Here is a 22,046-nt window from a genome sequence, read left to right as displayed (position 1 = left end):
CTAGAGTCTCGGCAGGTAGTGGGCTGCTGCTCTCTGGGACCGCAGTTCACTCTGCCTGGAATGCTCGTCCCCTGGTCCCTCGGGACCAGTCACTGCTGGCCATACTTTCAGGTGGGGGCACTCCCGGGGCACTTCTATCTCTCCCCCCTCAAGCCTCGCTTGCTGCGCTGCTGTAGTGAGGCTTCCTACTGGACCGCCCCTTTTCCGTGGCCAGTTATCTTTGTTCCCCTCAGGCCTTGCTTGGGGGAAGCTTGGAGAGCCGGTCACCCTCGGATCAATGAAGGAATGACAGGGAGGGGCCTGCTTTGTTGGGAAGTCCCACATCCTGTCATTCACTGAGACATTTCCAAGCTCGGGGGTACTGCTGGGGGCGAAAATCTATTATTAGATGAGAAGGGAGCCTCAGGCTATGGATTTTCCGGAGTTTGATCTGTAAACACAGACACGTGAGGAAGGGAAAATTAACCATGAAATTGAAGAGACATCTGCCAACTTAACTTGAGTCTGATAGGAAAGGCTGAGTGGTAGGCGGGGAAGGATGGGGGTCCCGCAGGAGTGTCCACAGCTGACGAATATTAGGAGGCCTGCCGTGAACCCACTTTTCCTCGCTCCTTGGTGAGGCTTGGGGTCGTGCCCCAGTTTTCCCTAGGGCGGGGGGGGGGGAGCGGTCTTGATTTTGGCCGCTCTCACCCTGTGGTTGGTCAGAGCTCACAGCTGCCCCTTGGAGTGCAGGGCCTCCCCACCGTAGACAGGACCTCTGCTGGCCGGAAGTCCTTGGCCACTCGGGGCCAGCCTCCATTCTGGACCTGGCTCTCCCCCACCAGTGCCAGCCAGGCCCTTACCCGGCCGCCCCTCCTCCCTTCCCACTGGATTGTTGGGCTACACTTGCGATAATCTCGATGGTCTCTTAAGAAAAGTTAAAAATGAGGCGGGGTCTGAGAGTTGTCCCCGAGCTAGATCAAAGTGTGGGTCACGTGAGAAAGGCTGGAAAACCCCAAACGCTGCAAAAGGCCCGGGAGGGGTGCAGGGGAGCTACAGGGTGTCAGGGCCTGAAGCTCATACATCTGTTAAAGTTTTATTACAAACATTAAGCTCTTAGCATGTGACATAGTGCTTCCGTGAGGTAGTGGGACTGAGCGGCCTTGGTGGTACAGTCTAAGTCACTCCCCTCTTCTGAGCCTCTCAGGACTGTGGACCAGGGGTCAGTACTTCCTTGGGTTGCCGTGAAGATTGCCGGAACCGAGGAGCAACAGTGGGACAGAACCTGCCACACAGCGGTGCCCGATATTTAGGGTTTGTTCCCAACAGGGGGGTTAATTTGTAATCAGTGGCCACAACCCCTATAAGTTACCGAATTTAGTTTGTCAAAAAGAAAACCGAGGAATTGGACACCAACTGAGGACGAGCAGGCACGAGTCACAGGGTCGCCCGGAACGCGGAGGCCCCGGCCCCTCTGTCCGGGGCGCTGACACCCAGGGGGCGGCCTGGGGACTCGCCCGGCCAAGCACCTCCTCCGGGCCGCCCCTGCCCCCGGGCCTCAGCCCTCCTCAGTGCCGGGAGGGACAGGTCTACAGGCCATGAGGTCACGCCCCTAGTGCGGCGTCTCTGGGTCGGCGTGGGGGCGGGGGCTCTCCTCGCTGTCTGAGGTCTGGGCTCGCGGATGTCGGGTGGGGACGCCCGGACTGAAGGCCCGCGGGGCGGCTGAGAGCGGGCGCGGCTCCTTTAAGACGCCGCCGGCCCCGCCCCCCCCCCCCCCCGCGGGAGCCGCGCCACGTGACCCGGGTCTTGTGACCGGCGGGGGGAGGCGCGGGGGGAAGCCCGCGGCACCCGCCTCCAGGGGGCCCAGCCCCACCGCCACCACCGCCGCCGCCGCCGCCGCCGCCGCCGCCGCCGCCGCCGCCGCCCGCGAGGAGCGGGTCCCGCCGCCGGGCGTCCGGGCGTCCCCGCGAGTCCGAGTCGGAGCGGAGTCAGAGCGCGAGCGGGAGCCGGGCCGGGCGCGGTGGGCGCCGCCCGCCATGGACCACAAGCCCCTGCTGCAGGAGCGGCCGCCCGCCTACAACCTGGAGGCCGGCCAGGGCGACTTCGCGTGCGGCCCGCACGGCTACGGCGCCATCCCCGCCGCCGCCCCGCCGCCGCCCTACCCCTACCTCGTCACAGGTGGGCCCGGGGCCCGGGGAGCGGGGTGGGGGTCGTCCCGGGACTGGAGCTGGCCGAGCGGGCGGGGCCCGGGGCCCCGGGAGCAAACTTTGGGCGGAGTTCTGTGGCGACCTTTAACCCCGAAACCAACTTTTCTCCGGACGCGGCAGGGGCGCGGCCGAGGGGAGACCCGGTGGTGGGCAGTCTCCGCTCGGCGAACTTGATGTCGGGACCCCGAGTCTGGGTGTCGCCCGATGGCCCTCAGCCTACCTGCGCGGTCGCGCGCGCCTGGCTCGCCCTTCCCGGGAAGCATCACCACCTTCCTGCAAATTAACTTTATTAACGAGATGCTGTCTGCAAGTTAGCACCTGATAAAGCCTATAGTAGGCACTTAGTGGACGCTGTTGTTTTGATTTTGAAAAGCATGCGAGTTTTTGGTGGGGAGTGGGGAAGGGCTAGAAAAGTAGACCTCTGACTCCCCGCGTTTTCCTGCCTGCCCCCTTCTGATGTGCTTTCCTGCCCACAGGGTTACCCACGCACCACCCCAGGGTCTACAGCATCCACAGCCGAAATGTCACCCGGTACCCTGCCAATTCCATCGTTGTCGTTGGAGGCTGCCCTGTCTGCAGGTATGTCATGGGCCTGGGGGCCCCAGAAATCTTTAAGAACACACTTACCGAAACTCATAAAGCCAGGATCGTTTGGAGACACGGTCAGTCTTGGGACAGGCTGCTCACTGGGGTACGGGAGAGAATGGGTTCAGTGGTCCTTGGGTCCACGCACCTTTCATGGGGCAGAGGAGGCTGGGTTCTCTTTGCTGGGGGAGTTACGGGCTTTGGCGGCCATTGAGTCCCGAGTGGGTGGGATGAAGAAATGGTAGCAGTTGGACTGGCAGCCTCTTATCTCCGAATCTGGGAGCTGCAAGTTTGCTCTGCGGTTGGTTCTTGAAGGTGGCAGAAGGTTCCCTTCTCCCGGGAGGGTCAGTTTGAAGTGCGTGGGTAGGAGAGCCCTGACACAGGTGGCCCGTGTTGGAGGAGCTGGAAGGCCAGGGGGCCAGGGGAGCGGCCGCTGTCAGGGCTGCTTTATGCCATCAGGGCCCTTACCTGCATAAGGGCAGCAACGCTGAGGTTCTTTGGGGTGGGAGCGATATTTCAGATTCTCAGCCTTGAGCCTCCAGAATTTTCTGTTTTTGTAGGGCCTGAGAAGCAGCTATTAGATGCTTATTCTGTGTGGGTCTTGAGAATTCGAATTCAGATAAGATTTGGTTCTTGCCCTTGGTGAATTTGACTGCATGGACAATTTAGAAAGTCAGGGCAGACTTGGCAAGGACTGGGTTTTCAGCCTGGGTGGGGAGGTGGGTGGCGGAGGAAGTTGGAGTTCGTGAGATGGAACTGAGAAGCCGTGGCTTACACTTAGGCTTAATTTCAAAAGTGTATCAGGGACGCCCAGAGTGGAGTCGAAGGGAAGTTAACAGTTTGAGTCACAAGGGTCAATTGTGTGGGGAGACAAGGGCCTGGGAAGAGGGGGAACGTCCGGAAGTGGGGGCAGGAGGCTGGACCCCCGGAACCAACTGTGAGTTTACTAAAGGGGCTGTGGGCAGGGGAGAGCCCTCTGGGTTGCGTGCCGGCCAGGTGGACCTCGATATGCAAACCCTAAGCAGGTGTCTCTTCGGACACATCTGGTGATACTCTGGCCTTTGGAGAATGTGAAGGGGGAGGGGAGACAGCTGGCTGCCTCCGGAGAGGAGCTCTCTGCAATCTGCACTGGGTACCTGTGGGCGTCAGAGTTCTTGGGGTTGGGGGCATGTGGGTGGGCTTGGAGATGGGGGGCACGGTCTGGGAGGCTGGTCCTTTGCAGAGAGAGCCATTGGGAATCCTTTTGGAAAGTTGCACAGAGAGGTGGGCGATGGGAAACCCGCTGTGCTTGGCTTTGAGGCTGGTTCAGGGTGCCCAGAGCCTTGCTGTGTGCACGGCCCTTCTGTCCCCAAGGAGCCTAGCTGGGCGATTCCAAGGCCCCGTTTCCGGGCGGGAGGGGTTCCGAGCAATATCCTAAGTGTAAGGAGGGGCTTCAGGCTGGCAGCTGAGGCGGCGCCGCACCTGGAGCAGAGCCCTCTGGCTGGGGTTTCAGCGTCTCCCCGCAGGGCCCAGCCTGCCAGACGAGCTGGGCTCAGATCCTGGCCTTTCCAGCTGCCAGCTGGGCCCGTTTCCCCATCTGGGAGATGGGGTGTCTGATGGGATGGTCCAAGGCTCTTGCTGGCCCAAGGCCCTGAGCGTGGAGGAGGTGAGACCAGCAGTAGGGTTTACGGGGCGCGGATCCCCCAGGGTTGTGAGCTTCCAGGCTGCTGCAGGACGGGGAGCATTTCCCCTGACCCCTCCCTTTCCCTGGGGTGGGAGCGGTCACAGTGGAGGCCCCGGCTTCTGCCCTCAGCCCCCAACGTGCAGAGTGTGGGTCACCATCTCTCTGCTCTTCTGAGGAGGGGCTTGGGCTCAGGGCTGCTCTAAGGCTGAGGGAGGGCGCCTGCACCGGAACAAGTTTCTTCCCTTCTGTCGGGATCGCCGGCCTCCCGGCCTCTGGGTGGTGGGCGCAGCAATGGGGAGCAGGTGCTCTGAGAACAAGTTTGGGGGCCCGGGTTGGGAGCACACACTGACGCCCTCCAAGGCATGTCCTCCATGGGCCCTTCTGTCAGCTTGAGGACGGATGCCGGCGGTTAGGGCCCTCCCGGCACTTTGGGCTCTTACACAGGGGTGTCCCGGCCCCCTGCCTGCAGGGCCCTCTGCTGCCGGCGTGGGCCGGGGGCCCGGGGAGGTGGGCAGCAGGAAGCAGGGGAAGGCCGGGGACTTCCAGGGAAGCTCCGCGGTGGTTTGGGGAGAGGGTGCCTAGTCCCTGGGGACAGCCAGTGTGGCCCCTGTCCAGAGTCATAGGGTTGGGAGACAGGCGGCTTCTCATGTGACCACACTTCCTTCCTTCCCAGCCAGCCCGCCAGGCTCCGTCCCTCCCTGGGAGCTTGGCAGGAGTTTGCCGAAGTCACACGTCTGTGATTCCCTCTGAGTGAGGCCTGGCGTCAGAGGCCTGTGCCACTTGTCACTTTGCCACCGTCTGAGCCTTCCCTTGAGCAGCCTGACCCCGTCCTCCCTGTTTAGGCGCTACGAGAGCATTTCTTCTACCCCTGCGGGCAGTGAGCTATGCGCCTCACCCCACCCCTGCCCACCCGCGGCCCCTGTGGACCGAGCACCGCCTTGGCTGGTGGGGCTTCGGCCAGGCCTCGGGCCTCTCTGAAGCTGTCCTCCTCTGGGGCGTGGGCTGTCCCTGGATGAGGCCACTTCGAGTCTGGGGGCCCGGGGCTGCAGTGGGAGGGCCTGTGCAGAGGGCGCTGGGCAGCGCGGGTCGGAGGCTGGAAGGGACGTCGAGGCGCGGGGCCTGGCTGCACCCGGCTCCCCGCTGGGCGTCCGGTCTTGGGGGTGACCAGAGAGGTAGGAGGGAATCCAGGAACGGCTGGGGTCTTGGAAGCCAAGACAGGGGCTCCAGGAACAGCTGTGGAGGTCAGGTTCTGCCCAGAGGTCAGGACAGTGATGAGGCTGGGGCTCCGGCCTCGCCCCTAAGAGCGGGCTCTCCCCGGCCCAAGCACTGATGAGCCGGCCCTCGCTCCCGGGCTGCCGCGGGCAGGGCGTGCCGACCGTGGGGGCCTGGGAGTGCTCGGGGCCTCTCCGTCCAGCTGTGCCTGGGGTCCAGGGAGCCCCGGGAGCCCCAGGCAGGCCTTGCCACCTTGCAGGCCCTCCCGCAGCATTTGTTCTGCTTGGGGAGGCTCTGGGCTACCCGGCCGCGGGCTTGCTCGGAAGCGCCCCTGGAGTGGCCGGCGGCTCCCCGCCCCCGTGGGACCCTGGGACAGCTGGGGGCGAGGTATGACCTGGTCTCTGGAGGGGGCTGGCCAGGTGCCGTGGGGCATCATGCCCACCCCTGCCCGTCTGCAGGCTCGTGGCCACCTGCACGAAGCCCTCTGCTCCCCTCTCGCGGCTTGTCTGGGGTGGTTCTGTGGCAGATCCTGACCTGAGGCGGCCTTGTGCTGGGAGCAGTGGTGGCACTAACTCGGGGGGGGCTCAGAGGGTAGGGAGGCCCTGGGCTGGGGTCTGGATTGTTCCCAGCCAGGCCACTCGCTGCCTGAACAAGGCTCCGGGCTCCAGCTTCGTGTAAGGGGGACACGATGGGACGGGGAGGACGCTGTGAGGAAACGGGGGTGGGGTTGGGGTGGTGGTGAGGATGGGATGGGACGTGTGGGTTGCAGGGTCTCCGCCGCGCTCATCCTGGGGCCCCACCCAGCCCAGCTCCCTGAGCAGATGGGTGTCGGTGGAATCGAGTGGCCACTCTCCCCGTAAGGTCAGAGTCCCTTAAGGAAGTGTTTCCAGAATCAGTTCCCAGGTTTCTCCAGTTTCTGCTCAGGAATGGGGGAGGGGCCTTTTAACCGCAGCCGGGCCGCGGCGCTTGCTCAGTTTGGATTCTGAGCCAGTGGATGAAGAGGTGAAACTCACTCTGAAACGGTGAGGGCTTTTGAGGGGCTTGGAGAGAAAGAGGCCACGCCACTTAGGAGAGGCTGGCAGGACGGGCAGGGGGTCCCCTCCCTCCTACGTGGCCCGAGGGACAGGTTTGCTCTGCAGCCTGCTGTTGCCGCGTCAGGACTGGCCTAGAGACCAGATTGTGTTCTCAGTTTAGAAGATTTTGGATTTTTAAAAACAGTAAATCATGCTAGCACTGCTTTTGAGGTTTGGGCAGTACCCATGGTCAAATATTAACATTTCTGCAGCAAGACACAAATATTCCCATTAAGGGGACACATTAAGACTATAAATGGCCACACATCAGTTCAGGTCACATGTGGCTGCCAGCTGGGTTTGTTACAAACTTATAAAAAAGTTCTGCGTTCAGAGCTTTTGGCATTTGGAATTGTGGGTAAGAGGTGTGGACTGCGATGCGGGTAGCAGGTCCCTTGGGCTGGGAAGCCACGTTGGCGGGTCGGGCCGTGGTTCTTCATGGAAGGTCTGAGTGTGGAGCAGACCTGCTAGCAGGGCCCGGATTCTGCCCACCTCCCTGGCTGCTGAAGGGAAACGGCCTGGCTCTGCCGCCTTCTTGGGGTGGGCTGGAGGTGAACGGGGGAGAGGGCGTGGGGTCTCGTTCCATCAAACCCGGACTCCTGACTGAGGGTGTTGGAAAGGGGAGGCCCAAGCTGCCTGCTTTGCTCTGGCTTGAGTGAGTGATGGATCTGGACAGAAAGCACTGCAGGTTTGTGGAATGAGGGAGCGTGTTCCTCCTGCCTGGGGTGCCAGGCCTCCCCCGGCTGGTCTGACTGCTGCTGGGAAGCTGTGCTTACACAGGGGCAGTCCACTGGCCTCATGGTGGGGAGGGCCCGGATGAGGGTGACCAGCCCTCTCCTGGGCTTCCTCTAGCTTTAGACAGTGTCGACCAGGGTCTGGGGTCTGGGTGGAGAATTAGGGAAGGGGCAGATGGGGGGCTGTTGCTGTTTGACCCCTGACCCCAGAGGACAGGAACAAGTCGCAGACGGGCCAGTTCACGTGGGTGCGGGCACCAGGCAGCCCAGGGCAAGCCCCCGCTCCTCCACTGTGGGGAGACGGCCGCCACTTGGAGGGCTTCTCCAGCCAGGGGGCGCTGGGTGCCCTCGCAGCAGGGTGGGACCCCGCCTGGCCCTAGCCTCCTCCTGGGATCTCCTGGAGCCTTTGAGTGGACACCCTGGGTTCTAAGCTCTGCCTCTGAACAGCTTTGATCCTTAAGTGAGATAGTACGGAGTGTCTGGTAGTCACTCTTCTCGGGCCTCAGTGGCCCCTGGAGGGAACACGAGGCACCCTGGTGGCTCAGAAGGTTCTCAGCTGGTGCAGGTGACACAGCTGTGAGGCCTAGTTCAACTCTGTCCTGTGCTGCTTCTCCTCCCTTGGACATTCTAACCGAACGTACAAACCGGTGTGAGTCTGGGGATTTCAGCTGTAGGTGGAACCTGGTTCGGTACCTGGAGGAAGCAGGGAGATGGGGCCATGGCTCCCCGAGTGGTCCCAGGCCGCCTGGCCGCCTCCAGTTATTCTCAGGTGGCCTGATTAGTACCAGTAGGTGTAGGAGCTGTCAGCAGCGACTGCACAGAGCAGGCGTGTTCCGGGCCCGGGGCAGCCTGTCACGGCCTCCTTTGTGTGGAGCCACAGGTGGGTGGCTCAGGGCCTTCTGGAAGCCCCCGCTCCCTACTTCGGCCGCGTGGCCTCGGGTGCCCTCTCAGCATGTTCTTCTGCCGCCTGGTCTGAGAGGGCCGCGAAGCTGGGGCAGGTGGGGTCTGGGAGGGCACGGGGCACAGCGTGGTGACCCGACAGCCTGTGTTGTACTGTCTGTGCCAGAAATGGCCGCCCTGCTGACAGATGCTGGCCAGCTGATGCCCTTTCCCTTGGGGTGGGCCTGGCCTGTGGGCGGCGTCCGTGAGCCTGGGCTCAGCAGGTGCCTCTGCTGCAGGGCTGCTCAGAGCCTTTCCTCAACTAACTCGGGGCGTGAGGCAGGTCCCCAAGACCCCCCCGCCCTTGGTCTCTATGCAGCGCTCCCAGGGCTTCCGGTGGCTAGGCCCGCTGGGAGGTGGTCTTCTCTGGGGCAGGGCTTGGAGTCGGTGTCCCGGCTGAGCTGCCCCTCCCTGGGCCCCCACAGCCCTGTTTGCCCGCCCCGCCCACACTTGTTGGTTGGGCTGAACCTTCCTCTCCACACAGGCGGCCAGAGGAGGGTCGTGGGCATAAAGGATCCTTACCGTGTTTGAGGACAATAAGGGGGCTTCAGGGAGCCCAAGGACCTTGGTGTGTGCCTGGGGGGACAGGCGGGGTCCCGAGGGCGGGGCACTGGTTCTGCGCTGCAGCTGGGGCGGGGCTGGGCCTGCGGGGCCCGAGAGACACGCTTCTGGGGGGTGGGCATCATGGGCATCACCCGAGGAGCTGAGCACATGGCTCCTGCTTCCCCCTTTCGGGGCCTTTGAAAAGGACCCGAGACCCGGGGTGGAGCCCTCGTGGGCACACAGTGGGGGGATGACCCCTAGCGGTCCCAGGGATTATGTACTGTGCCCGTTGAAGGTTAATGACTTTTTCCGAAGAGGAAGCTTTGAGATTAAATTTCTCAAGATAAGTGACATTGTGTGAACATGGCTGATTTTCTTTCACTAAAACCTGCTCCCCCACCAAAACCAATAAAAATCACACAAAATCCAAACTCTGTCACTATTTTCGGAATTTCCTTGTAGGGAATGGGAAAATAAGTCTAAAACTTTTCAGCGTTGGGAAAAAAATATCCTAAAGTGATTTGGGTTTCTTGGTTTTGTTCTTCTCAGAGACGTAAGAATTTTTATAGAAACCAGCATTTGCCTCTTGTTCCTCATTTTGTAAGAGAAAACATGTGGCAGGTTATATGGCAGCCGGATGTTCTTGCCTTTATCAGTAGGCGCTGGTGCCTCCCAAGCGGCTCTTCTCTCCTCTTCACGTTTTCTGTGCAGCCACCGGTGGCAGCTGGCCGTCCCCTCCACGACCGGCGCCCCAGCTCTGGAGGCGCCTAGGCTTGCGGACGTGGGTGGAGGGCGCCTTGGGGACAGGGGTCCGCTGGGCTGGCAGGCCTTGGGTCTGCGAGGGCCCTAACCCGCGTGCCCCCTCTCTCTCCGCAGGGTCGGGGTTCTGGAGGACTCCTTCACCTTCCTGGGCATCTTCTTGGCCATCGTCTTGTTCCCCTTTGGGTTCATCTGCTGTTTTGCCTTGAGGAAGCGAAGATGCCCCAACTGTGGAGCAAACTTTACTTAAAGGGAACAGCACACCTGGTTTCCCCACACCCAGCTCTCTTTTCTAATGTAAATGTCGTGTACAATAGCTTCGTGGGATTCAGCTTCAGGACTGTTTTGTAAAGGGAGGTGGGTGGACTGGGCACGGGAGCCGCAGGGAGTGTGGCCGCACAAGGCACTGCTCCCAGGTCAACGACAGCTCAGTAAGGCACTGCTTTTATTTTTCGCAGTCTTCAGTTTGGGAAAGGTGAGAGACATACTGCTTTAAATAAATGAGATCCATACCGCTGTTCACCTGGTTTTGCTTATTCAGTGCACACTGCCACTTACAGAAATCAAGTTTTGTTACGAAAACTTCAAACATATACAAAATAGAGAAGAGCGTTACCTCTCCTAACTCAGCTTCAACATTATCCAGTTCACACCGACCTTCTGTTATTCCTCAGTAGGCATTTACAGCTCAAAAACTGCTTGTTTTCAAGTTTGTATTATTATAATGAAACCTAATACCTTGACATTTACAGAGCACGCACCCCAGTGCCCAGGACCTAAGGCAAGGCCTCCCGTGCTGTGTGACGCAGGTAAGTGACGGCTGTCGTCCCTTCTGTGGAGGTGTAGAGGGTCTGGGTGAGCCAGGTGGGCCTGCAAGTGGCGTCTGATAATCCCAGGACCTGTGCCATCCCTGTAACCAGAAGACCCCCAGCAGCAGAGCTCTGGGGGCCGGGGCCACGGTGTGACACGCCCTGCCCCTTTTCCCTTAATTAACAAGCCTCTACACCTCACTCCCTCCACAGTGTTGAAAATAAAGGGCTTTTGTGAACCCTACTCTTAAATGGTGAGAGGAGCAATGGGCCATGTGACTAATTTGATTGTGTTTTCTTGGCTGGTGGAAGGGTCTGCTCTCAAAAGACAAGTGTGCTGCTTGACAGATGCCCTTAGCCTGCGGGTCCTGGGAGCCCTCACACAGTCCCAGACCCCCACCACCAAGTGGTCATAGCTGACCAGCCAGGAGGAAGACAGGACCAAGAACCCAAAGCGTCACACGCTTACACTGGTTTACCTGCATTTGACCTTGACCAATTTCAAGCTTATAGAAAAATAATATTCATGGCAAAGCCAAAAGCTGTGGTCAGCAACAAGCACCCCCTCCCCTGCCCCCCATACAGTGGATGGCCTGCGTGTGAGTTTCCATGACCACTCCCCACTCCTCCAAATTGGGCGTAGTCCTTGACAGCCAGAGATAAACCCTCCCACTGGCTCTGCCTTGCTGCGCCATTGCAGAAGCCCAGGTTCCGGGTACGCCGGCGTGGGGCTCAGCCGAGGTACAGCCTCCCACTACCCTCCCCTGGCTCCCAGAGGTCCTCCTGGCTTCAGCAGTGCTGTTTGCAGTTTCAGCACCTGACTGAAAAGTGGAGAAACTTGCACCCCAATAGGTTTCAGAGTAAATCAGTGATGGAGGCAGCTTTGGTCAACTAGCTTAGTGAGAGGACCCTGGGTTTCTACGTGCAGAGTCCCCAGATGCATGTGTTATTACCCTGTGAGCCAGGCCCGCATGTGGCATGGCCTGGCATGTTTTCATTGGTATCCCAGTTGGTAACTCAGAACGCTGAATTCAGTACCTCTTAGAAAGTATTCAAGTGCTAATATCATGGCTGTGATAGGGGACAGGTGAATTCTCAGTGCTCTAGCGCTGTGTCTAAATCACGAGAACTTGCGGGATGCTTCATCTTGGGTAGGGCTGCATTTGATTTAAGCAAACATTTAGAAGTTTTTAAGTTAAAAAATTAAATTTTATACAATATTCTCATAATTTATATTGCTTAAGGTTATTTGCATGCTGGGATGCAAATCTACACGGTGATTTCTTTAAACATCGTAATGCTATTTAAGAGCACATGCTTTATAAAATAAAACTGTGATCTTATTTGCATTCAGGTGCAGAAAGCCAGTCACAGAAGCGTCAACTATCCCTTATTCTGGCTATTAAAAAAAAAAAACATAGACTATTAAAAGAAAATGATACAATAGGATTGGAACCAAATTTACAGTTCTTGAACAGAACAGGAAGAAAATACTTTAAATGATTGAATTGTATCTAAACTATGACGTAGTTACCTTAAAGACAGAAATTTGTAAACCCAGCTATGTTAAATTAGAAAATGCACTGATTTGCTCAAGTGGAATACATGTAAAATCAGGCACCCTCCGGTGAAGCTTTACAACAGGACAGCACTTTTCACAAACGTATACCTATCATTTCCCAAGCGAGAACCGAACGGGGAACCAGAGGAATCTGGGGCCACCTTTTCATCGAATGACTGGTGCTGAGCGATCATTTGTCACCGTTGGTCGGAGTTTCACAGTAGCAAAGGGATTTTCTTTGCTGGGGAGGCGGGGGGAGAAAAAAATTGTTGGCAGAAATACTTCAAGACCAGGGATTTGGTTCGGAAAAAGAGCTAATAACTCTTGCTCTTGTTCTGTAAAATTATATATTATATAAATCCCAGACATTTTCTGAACATGAAAGTTCTGTTCTGTGACAGTTCTCTCCATGCGCCCATTATAAGCTAATTGTTTCATTTTGGCTGCAGTGAGAAAGGCCTCAGGCCTGGGGGTCCTCTGGGAGCGGGGCCTGGAGGGCCTGCCCAGCATCTGCCCTGATCCAGAAGGGAGTTCCCCTGGCCTCGTGTTGCGTTTGGCACTTAATAATCAGCTGCTGTCCTAGAAGGCTCTCCCCCTACCACCACCTTCCCGCCCCACACAGGACTGCAGAGAGTACGCTGCCCTCTGTCTGAAATGTTTAAAGCTCTGGACAGTTCTGTAATGGGCGGTGGGCTTCCCTGGCGGTCCAGTGGTTAGCACTCCATGCTTTCACTGCCGAGGGCCTCGGTTCTGTCCCTGGTCGGGGAACTGAGATCCTGCAAGCCCAGTTCTCCTGGGCTGAGTAAGGGGGAGGGCCCTGGTGGAGGAAAGTAACATACCTGAGAAAAAGAGGCTTTGCAAACCCATTTGCATCATTCTGTGGGAAAGAAAAAGAAGTTTATGGAAGGCTCATGAAATTGGGACATTTTTAATAAGACCTGAAGGTAAAGACATCTAAAGCATACGGCACTGCTTAAAGCTATGCATGTTTCAAAGTGCCCTGGAGTCTCAATTCATTTGTCTCATTTATCTAAATTCACTTGGAAGCGTAAGGGCAAGAACGGAAGACATTCTGAAACACAGTGAGGGACCCTTACAAATGCTGGAACATCTTAGAGGGAAACACAAGGTCTGCTGCTCCCTGCCTGTGGCCTGAATTCACGTGCAAAACTGTAGTGATTATGGTTGGCTTTTTGGGAGCCCGATCCTGAACGATGCCATGAGAAACAGTAAAAAGAAAACTTTGTTGGGTTTTGGTGCCGTAGACTGGTGCCAACTGCCAAGCAGAGATCTGATCTTGTAGAAGTTCCCGTAATTGCGGGAGAGAGAGGACAGAACAGTACAGGCACTGTCTTTGCCTTCAGGAATTGCCAGAGCCCTCTCGGAGCCCCAGCCTCCGGCTCCTAGGGGCTCGGGGTCTCCCAGTGTGGCCGGGGACCAGGTGATTGTGTGTCCTCTCCTTCATTCCACAAAGAATCTGCTTTAAATCTGCTCTGGCTGTTGTAAGAAATCACTGGCCCAAGCTGGCGGGCCTATTCAGATGGCTGCCCAGGAGAGGGCAGTGTCATGCCATCTGACCAGGGCCACCAGGCCAGCTCCCAGGATGCCCCATGGTCTCAGGGCTTGCAGGCCTCTGAGCTCCTCTCACTTCCCGTTGCCAGTTGCCAGCCTGGGGCTGAAGGCCACGCCTGGAGTAAAAGCCAGGCCAGGGCTCCCTTGGGATGGCCTCTCCTGGGTGCTAGATGTACAGACTCAAGGCAGAAGGGGGCTGGGGGCACCAGGGCTACTTCGCAGACCTGTGCCTGCTGTCTCCGGGCCTCTGGGGACCTCACACCTTGACCTTGAACCTGGGGCGAGTAAGGTCATCCCGAGGGGGAGCCCCAGCACCAGGGGCAGCCAGCCTGATGTCCGGATTCAATGTCTCCCTCTCAGGATTGAAGCACAAAGCAGCTGCCCTGCTCGTTAGCACATCCTAAAAGGGCCTGTCCCCGCAGGGCTGCTGGGCTTGCTCAGCAGGCCTCGGAGTGAGCAGTTTCTGGTGTAACATTCATGTTACAGGATGAGTAAGGGCTAACTTATGATTTATTTAAAAAATACCCCAGAATGCCTGTCATGCAGTCCCACACACGCTCAGGGTGCTGGCATTAACCTGCTGCCCAGAGCAGGTGCCCCCAGGCTGGGGAGGCTGAGTCCAGGCTGTGACTGTGGCTCAGGGGGAGGCCGGCTGCGTCCTCCCGGCCTGGAAGGCCCACGTCCTGCCAAGCTGGACTCCCCAGATGGGGCCTCCGCAGGGCATGTAACAGAAACCACCTTCCTGCCTGTCCTTGGGGCAGGACACTCCCCCTCCCCTGTGTGTCCTCAACTTGAGGAGTGCCCCCACTGCCCTCAAGGCAGAAACCTTGGAGCCTGACTGAATTCTGAAACAAGCTTAGCCATAGTTTCACAGGCTGTGTTATCTGGCTGACACAACACGGTGAGAGAAACAGAAACCCTGGAGGAGATGCACTGAAGTCCAGCCCTGGCGGTAAAGTGGCAAGAAGTAACAACTTGTGCTATGAGGAAAGAGAGCAAAATGACTCCTAAGACAGCAGCCCGAAGCTACCGGGCCCTGGCACGTGCCCCAGCGAGCCCACTCCTGGTTGGTACAAGCAGCACGTGCGCACGTTAGCACTGAGACCCCCGCTAGGATGCATGGGGCAGCCCTATCCCAACAACAGGAGAGATGTCAGGCAAAACGTTCTCTGACATAAATCGTAGCAATGTTCTCTTAGGTCAGTTTCCCAAGGGAATAGAAATAAAAGCAAATATAAACAAATGGGACCTAATCAAACTTACAAGCTTTTGCACAGCAAAGGGAACCATAAACAAGACGAAAAGACAACCTACAGACTGGGAGAAAATCTTGGCAAACTATGTGACCGACAAAGGCTTAGTTTCCAAAATATACGAATAGCTCATACAGCTCAATAACAAAGAAACATTCCAATCCAAAAATGGACAGAAGGCTTAGACATTTCTCCAAAGAAGACATACAGATGGGCAACAGGCACATAAAAAGATGCTCAACATTGCTAATTATCAGAAAAATGCAAATCAAAACAACAGTGAGTTTCCACCCTCACACTGGTTAGAATGGCCGTTATTAAAAAGTCCACAAATAACAAATGCTGGAGAGGGTGTGGAGAAAAGGGAACCCTCCTACACTGTTGGTGGGAGTGTAAATTGGTGCAGCCACTATGGAGAACAGCATGGAGGTTCCTTAAAAAGCTAAAAATAGAACTGCCATATGAATCAGCAATTCTACTCCTGGGCAGATATCTGGACAAAGCTCTAATTCAAAAAGATAAATGCACCCCATCGTTCATAGCAGCACTATTTACAATAACCAATACACAGAAACAACCTAAAGTGTCCATCAACAGATGAATGGATAAAGAAGATGGGGTACATATATACAACGGAATATTACTGAGCCATAAAAGAGTGAAATAATGTCATTTGCAGCAACATGGATGGACCTATGGATTATTGTACTAAGTGAAGGAAGTCAAAAAGAGAAAGACAAATACCAATATGATGTCACTTATATGTGGAATCTAAAATATGACATAGGGACTTTGCTGGTGGTCCAGTGGGTAAGATGCCATGCTCCCAATGCAGGGGGCCTGGGTTTGATCCCTGGTTGGGGAACTAGATCCCACATGCATGCAGCAACTAAGATCCCACGTGCCACAACTAAACATGCCACAAAGATCCCACATACTGCAACTAAGATCTGGTGCAGCCAAAATAAATATTTTAAAGAAACAGAATATGACACAAATAACTTATTTACGAAACAGATTCACAGACAGAAAACAAACATGGTTACCAAAGGGGAACACGGGGAGGGATAAATTAGAAGTTTGGGATTAACAGATACACACTACTATACATAAAATAGGTAAACGAGATTCTACTGTATAGCACAGGGAACTATATTCAGTGCCATGTAATGTACTGTAATGAAAAAGAATAGGTTTAAAAAAGAATGCATACATATGTATAACCAAATCACTGTGCTGTACACCTGAAACTAATGCAACGTTGTAAATCAGTAACAGGAGGGATGACAGCCTCTGTTGAGACACCATTGGAACCACAGGAGGACACAGTTCTGTCTACGCAGGGCCAGACCAGACAGGCACCCAGCGTCCAGAGGAGGGCAGTCTGGACTGTGAGATGGGACAGTTGGGGGGACTCTTGGAGGTCCGGTAATGCTCCAGTTCCTGATTGGGTGTTGGTTATATGGAGTCACTTTGTGACAAGTGACTTTTCTTGCACTTTTCTGTATATGGTATTCAATATTTACAAAAAAAAAAAAATAGGACCTTTTCAGAAAGGTGTCCTCTTTAACACACCTGCCAGCGAGCTTATTGCCACGGCCGCCCTCCTCCCAGCTCCCTTCTCCTCCGCGAAGGCACCTCCTTTGCCCAGCGAGGAGCTCAGGATCCGCTGGCCTCAGACCCGCCCGCACGGCCCACACCCCGCCGGCTGAGCCGGGAGCCGCCTGTCCCTCTACTGCCTCCCCGAGCCTGCGGTGAGGGGTTTGGGGTCTCCCCCGCACACCCCATCTTTCCCTCCTCCGTCGCCTGGCACACGTTGCCCTGTCCAGGAGCACCGAGGGCTCTGGAGGCCCTTCTTGGTCGTTCTCTGACCCATCTTGGCACAGCTCCTGGCGTGCCCGGGGCACCTCCTCTGTCGCAGTGTGGGCCACACAGCATGTGCTCGGAAGAGCCCCGCCCCGCCCGCCGTCTGGGAGACACCGGTCCTCACTCACCTCTCGGGTTCTGCTGGAGTTCGCAGCACGCGTCCCGCCCCCACTTCCCTCAGGCTTCACAGAGTACGACTCCCAGGTGCTGGTCCCTCTGTTGGGCTGCACCCGTGGCCACGGCCTGTCGTGTGTTCTGTGTCCCCTCTTGGCAGCCAGCATGCTTCCCTCCCCGCGAGTGGCCAGGCTGCCAGGGGAAAGCGGGGCCGGGGAGGCCTGGGGACTGGATGGCGAGACAGCCCACAGGCGGGAACAGGCATGGGACATGCCTGGTGACTTCTCCCGAAAAACCCCAAACCCCAGTCCACCTGGAGGTGGCCCTTGCTGGCTGTCACGGTGTCCGCATCACGCCCCCTCCCCGCCACCCCAGAGTTCTGCCTGGGTGTCTCCTGCGTGCCCGCGTGCCTTGAAGATGACGGGGTCCCAGCCTACAGGTCAGCTCAGACCCGCAGCCACAGGCAGACGCACAGAGATGATGGGACCCGCAGCCCGGCCAAGACTCTGCTGAGAAGCCTCGCGGGGAGTCCTCCACTCCCGAGGACCGAGCCATCCTGCAGACAGCAGGCCCTGAGGGACGGGCGTAGGGCTTCCTTGGTGCCTGCCCTCCTGCACGGCTGCTTCCTCGGACAGAACGTCCCCTCCTCTCCACCGCCAGCTAGAGAGCAGCTTTGCGTGCCCCGCGGTGTGAGCAGCCCTGAGTGACACTGCTTTACGTGTTAACAACTAACTCAGTCCTCAGCTGCAGGCTGGACTCTCCCAGTTCACCACCTCTGACCCAGTTCAACCCCTTTATTTTTTTTTTTTATTTTTGGCTGCATTGGGTCTTAATTGTTGCGCACAGGCTTTCTCTAGTTGTGGAGAACAGAGGCTACTCTTCGTTGCGGTGTGCGGGCTTCTCATTGAAGTGGCTTCTCTTGTTGTGGAGCACGGGCTCTAGGTGCACGGGCTTCAGCAGTTGTGGCACGCGGGCTCTAGAGCGCAGGCTCAGTAGTTGTGGCACAAGCCTCAGTAGTTGTGGCTCGCGGGCTCTAGAGCGCAGGCTCAGTAGTTGTGGCACACGGGCTTAGTTGCTCCGCGGCATCTTCCCGGACCAGGGCTCAAACCCGTGTCCCCTAGCATTGGCAAGTGGATTCTTAACCACTGCGCCATCAGGGAAGCCCAACCCATTTATTCTTAAATGGGGAACTGAAGCCCAGACGGGGAAAGCCAACTGCTCTGGTCATGGAGCTCTTTTCTGAAACCAAGGTGCCCACTCGGTGAGGCGGGGGGTAGGGGTGGGGGGTGGGGGGTGGAGGCAGCACCCACTCAGCGCAGCTCCTACAGGTTGGCAGACGCGCTTTGAAATCAAAGTGTGTGGGTTTGAGGGCTTGGTTTCTCAATAGCTATTTAAAGCCCAGTTATCAGATTACTTAAAAGCTACTGCCACTAAGGCAGAGAGCACGTGACCGACCCCCAGCCCCTCGGTAGTGAAAAGATGGCATCTCATCTCTTGAGATGGGACATCCCAGGGCAGCTGGGTCCACCTCACTGGGTTCAGGAACATTTTCTGGTGGGTGGCTCCCAGGTATACCCTAGGTATCCTGGTGTTTAAACAAAACTCTACGTGTAACTGACAGTATTCTGATGGTTGTGTGTGTGTAAAAACTACATATAAAAGTGTTGGGTGGGGGGGCTTCCCTGGTGGCACAGTGGTTGCGAGTCCGCCTGCCGATGCAGGGGACACGGGTTCGTGCCCCAGTCCGGGAAGATCCCACGTGCCACGGAGCAGCTGGGCCCGTGAGCCATGGCCGCTGAGCCTGCGCACCCGGAGCCTGTGCTCTGCAACGGGAGAGGCCGCAACAGTGAGAGGCCCGCGTACCACGAAAAAAGAAAAAAAAAGCGTTAGGCTGCTTTACCAGCTCCCACGGACCCCAGAGTTTGGCTGAGACAGAACATACTTTTCTCCAGTGTTATCAGCTGGTGTAAACAGTTTAGGAAAGATAAATGACCAGCCCAGTTGGGCGTAAGAACCTCTGAGATATGAAATTCCAGGGCTGTGTCTCCAGCCCTCAGGGGGTCCTGGAAGGGCCTCATCGTGGTACCTGCTTCTCAACCATCACCCTCTGGATCGGGTTTCTAAATGGAGTCTTGTTCTCTCGTGTGTGGCCTGTACCTGGCCGGTTGACACAGCAGCCGCTCACTCTGTGACTAGGTGAAAACACAAAACTCAGCTCCTCACAGTCGCACCCTCCGCTTTCCAAGTGCTCAGCAGCCCCTGTGTCCAGTGGCCACTCTGCTGGGCCGCCCAGTTCTGGAACATTTCTGCCTGATCCATAATCTCTCCGGGTTCGTTTACCGACGCACAGATGATTGGATCCTGTGTCTGCTGCCTTTGCAAGAGGCCACGACGACCAGGTGGCCTACTACAAACAGGCCTTTTCACCTGCTCCCCAGGGGCTCTCTTTGGGGCAGAGCTGGTCCTTCTGTCCGCTCTGCTGTGCTCTTGGACTCCCACTCTGACTTGGTAGCGACGAAACGCGGTAGCTTGTCTAACGGACAGGTTGTAGGCAGTGGAGGCATCTGAGGGTGTACACCGCTGACAGCTGCAGCTTTTTCTTTGGCACTTTGCAGAGGATACTGAAATGTTACTTCAAAAGATGAAGCGACAGAAGTGGAATACGAATCAGTCATTATACCGCATGATGCATCTGTGAACGCCCGGTACTTACTTCTGGGTTATTACCGTCTTCAGCCCAAGGTTAGATGCACGTTTACAGACATGGAAAACTGAACATCCAAAAGAGTCAGGGTGACTGGGTGAGAGGCTCTGAAATGACGGATGGCAGCGCCTCGTTCAGGAAGTGCACGAACCTTGTGGCCTTTGATGATTTTTAAAAACCAATTAATATTTTCTTGTGGCCTTTATTAATTAGCATTTTCCATTATTCTCCAGATCAGAACATAGTAACCTATTGGTACTTCTTAAACAGCACACAGGTGACGGTGGTACTTGTCTCATCAACGGAGTTCTGATGGAGGGACACCCACGTGCTGCTGATCCGTGAGGATGAGAGGGGCGCAGAGGTGCTATTCATGGGCTCACAGGGTTCCTGCCACAGGCCTGCAGCTCATCACAGACCAGGCAGCAGTGCTGGGGCTTGTTAGAAGCATAAATGCTTCTAAGGTGATATGAGAAAATGCTATGATCCCACCATGAGGTTGGGTGCTGGGAAGGGAGGGGAAAGTATCTGTATATCTAAATATATCAATATTTATCTATATCTCAAAGGAAATATAATGAAGTGTTAACAGGAGTTATCCTAGAAGTGAGACTATAAATAGAATTTTCTTTTTAATACTGTTGTATGTTTTCCAAATTTTCTACCCAAACAAAAATTCTCTGGATTATTTTTATGAACAGTGTTATTTTTAGAAGTAATATTTAAAATGAGATGTAATGATTAGATGTTTTAATTTTTACAAGGAGACCCTGACCAAACTTGGACTTTGCTGTTTAGCCAAAACCTGTAGCTTCGACTGCCCACCGGATTTAAAAGGAAACCTAATTTCAGCATATGTTTAATGTACCCAGCAAATGGCAACATTTGAGGTGAAAAAATATTAAAACATACTTCTGTTTACTTAAAGCATGGGATGGATAAATATTAATTTAAGAGTTCATCCTTATTTCTGTCTCAAGAGTGGGATAATTTATCAGTTTGATTATTTGCAAAGTAGAATTTTAGATAAAAATTTTACCATAAAGCCATTCTGTAATATAGTAGTCAAATCATAAAATATATAAATACCTCCATGAAAGGCAACTTTTATCTGTTTTTTAATCAAAAGTGGGAAGGGGGTGGTTTCTCAAATTGTAGGTACTTTAACAAACCATAAGTAACTTCGTCTTTAATTAATACAATCATACTTATGGGACGCTGATTATTTTTAATTATTCAGAACCTCCAAAATAAATATTTATATTTTCTAGTAGTTAAATGTGTAAGAATGTTTTTTCTTTCTAGTGCTGGCATGTTAAAGATCTAATGTATGTGCTCGTTATATAAATTATCCCAAAAAAAAAAAGGCTCCAAAATATGTAAACATGAGTAAACCAGACCTGCTCCCAGAGCTGAGACAGAACAGCACTCTCTCCCGTGTAGGTACCAGCAGTTAGTCACTAGCTCTATCAGTTCTTCCCCTTAAGTACTGACAGATCCTGTCGCCCCATCCCCAGCAGTGGACGGGACTCCTACCGTCCCCTCCCTGGATGACCGAATGCCGCCCGGAAGGATGGGAAAGGACGCAGTACAGCCCAGGCGGCCCGGCTCGGGGAGCGTCACCCCTGGCCTGCCCATCCCGCCGCTTCTCCGCCGTTGCCCCAACCACGCCCAGCCACGCAGACCCCACGACACCATCTGAAGGCTTTGGGTTTCATCAGAGCTCTTCCTTCAGGACTCAGCTCAAATGCTTGCCTCCAAGAAGCCACTTCTGATGCTTCCCAGGCGCCTGAGCCAGGGCCTTCCCCGCCTCCTGTCACCCTGCACCTTTTCCACAGCCCCAATAAACAGCGCTCACTGGATTCAGTTCCGGGGTTGATTCCTATTTGTTACCCTAGAGCCTAGCCCAGGGCCTGGACCGTAATAAGCTCGTCAATAAATGTTCCATGGACGAGTTCCAGTGCGACCCACAGATCCCCTCTACAAAGTGTACCTTCACGTGCCATGTGATTGGGTTTAAAAAAGTTTCGTTGGTCACAGTAGTCTGATACCATAGAAATGTTTGTTGCCAACGTTATAAATGTGACCTCACTGTAACTATCGAAGCTATACCTGTTCCCTTTTACTGCAAGGTTTCACTTATTAAGAAAAGTGTTCGTCAACATTCATTATTCTGACATTTGCAAAATCAACGCCAACTAATCGCCATTGGAATCACAGAAGGAGGGCGTTTTCATTACATATTTAGAGCTTTTTTTTTTTTTTGTGGTACGCGGGCCTCTCACTGTTGTGGCCTCTCCTGTTGCGGAGCACAGGCTCCAGACGCGCAGGCTCAGCGGCCACGGCTCACAGGCCCAGCCGCTCCGCGGCATATGGGATTCTTCTCGGACCCGGGGCACGAACCCGTGTCCCCTGCATCGGCAGGCGGACTCTCAACCACTGCGCCACCAGGGGAGCCCTGTTTGTAGATTTT

At 55.4% G+C, this 22,046-nt stretch overlaps 2 protein-coding genes across 13 annotated transcripts in view; one reads left to right on the top strand and one right to left on the bottom strand.

Annotated features, from left to right (window-relative positions):
- The first annotated feature begins 1,688 nt into the window (after positions 1-1,688).
- Positions 1,689-21,439, top strand: BRI3 (brain protein I3). Of its 12 annotated transcripts, none has more exons than XR_004345625.1 (6): positions 1,874-2,157; positions 2,663-2,765; positions 9,812-9,991; positions 10,447-10,503; positions 19,844-19,937; positions 21,091-21,439. XR_004345625.1 is itself a non-coding variant. In XM_032603899.1 (4 exons), the coding sequence occupies exons 1-3, from the start codon at positions 2,016-2,018 to the stop codon at positions 9,942-9,944; spliced, it is 378 nt and encodes a 125-aa protein (XP_032459790.1). In that variant the 5' UTR covers positions 1,874-2,015; the 3' UTR covers positions 9,945-9,991; positions 10,447-12,308. The 12 variants fall into 12 exon arrangements, 3 of the variants coding, with proteins under 3 accessions (XP_032459792.1, XP_032459790.1, XP_032459791.1); XR_004345621.1 differs by having other exon boundaries at positions 19,807-20,463; XR_004345622.1 differs by lacking the exon at positions 21,091-21,439 and adding an exon at positions 20,341-20,846.
- Positions 12,170-22,046, bottom strand: part of BAIAP2L1 (BAR/IMD domain containing adaptor protein 2 like 1) — a 94,867-nt gene continuing 84,990 nt past the window's right edge. The window contains 2 exon segments of the mRNA XM_032603898.1: positions 12,170-12,305; positions 12,904-12,941. Of these exon segments, the coding sequence (XP_032459789.1) occupies positions 12,230-12,305; positions 12,904-12,941 (114 nt within the window). The 3' untranslated portion in view covers positions 12,170-12,229.

This window comes from Phocoena sinus, chromosome 15, assembly GCF_008692025.1.
Source record: "Phocoena sinus isolate mPhoSin1 chromosome 15, mPhoSin1.pri, whole genome shotgun sequence".
Lineage (NCBI taxonomy): Eukaryota > Metazoa > Chordata > Mammalia > Artiodactyla > Phocoenidae > Phocoena > Phocoena sinus.
Note: the sequence above shows the minus strand (reverse complement) of the source record. Positions and strands in the feature narration are given on the sequence as shown.

Excerpts from the sequence above, each read along its gene's own strand:
- BRI3 (XM_032603899.1), top strand. The coding sequence starts at position 2,016 with ATGGACCACAAGCCCCTGCTGCAGGAGCGGCCGCCCGCCTACAACCTG. Across the intron at positions 2,158-2,662 it reads CTACCCCTACCTCGTCACAG|GGTTACCCACGCACCACCCC; the intron begins GTGGGCCCGGGG and ends TCCTGCCCACAG. Across the intron at positions 2,766-9,811 it reads GGAGGCTGCCCTGTCTGCAG|GGTCGGGGTTCTGGAGGACT; the intron begins GTATGTCATGGG and ends CTCTCTCCGCAG.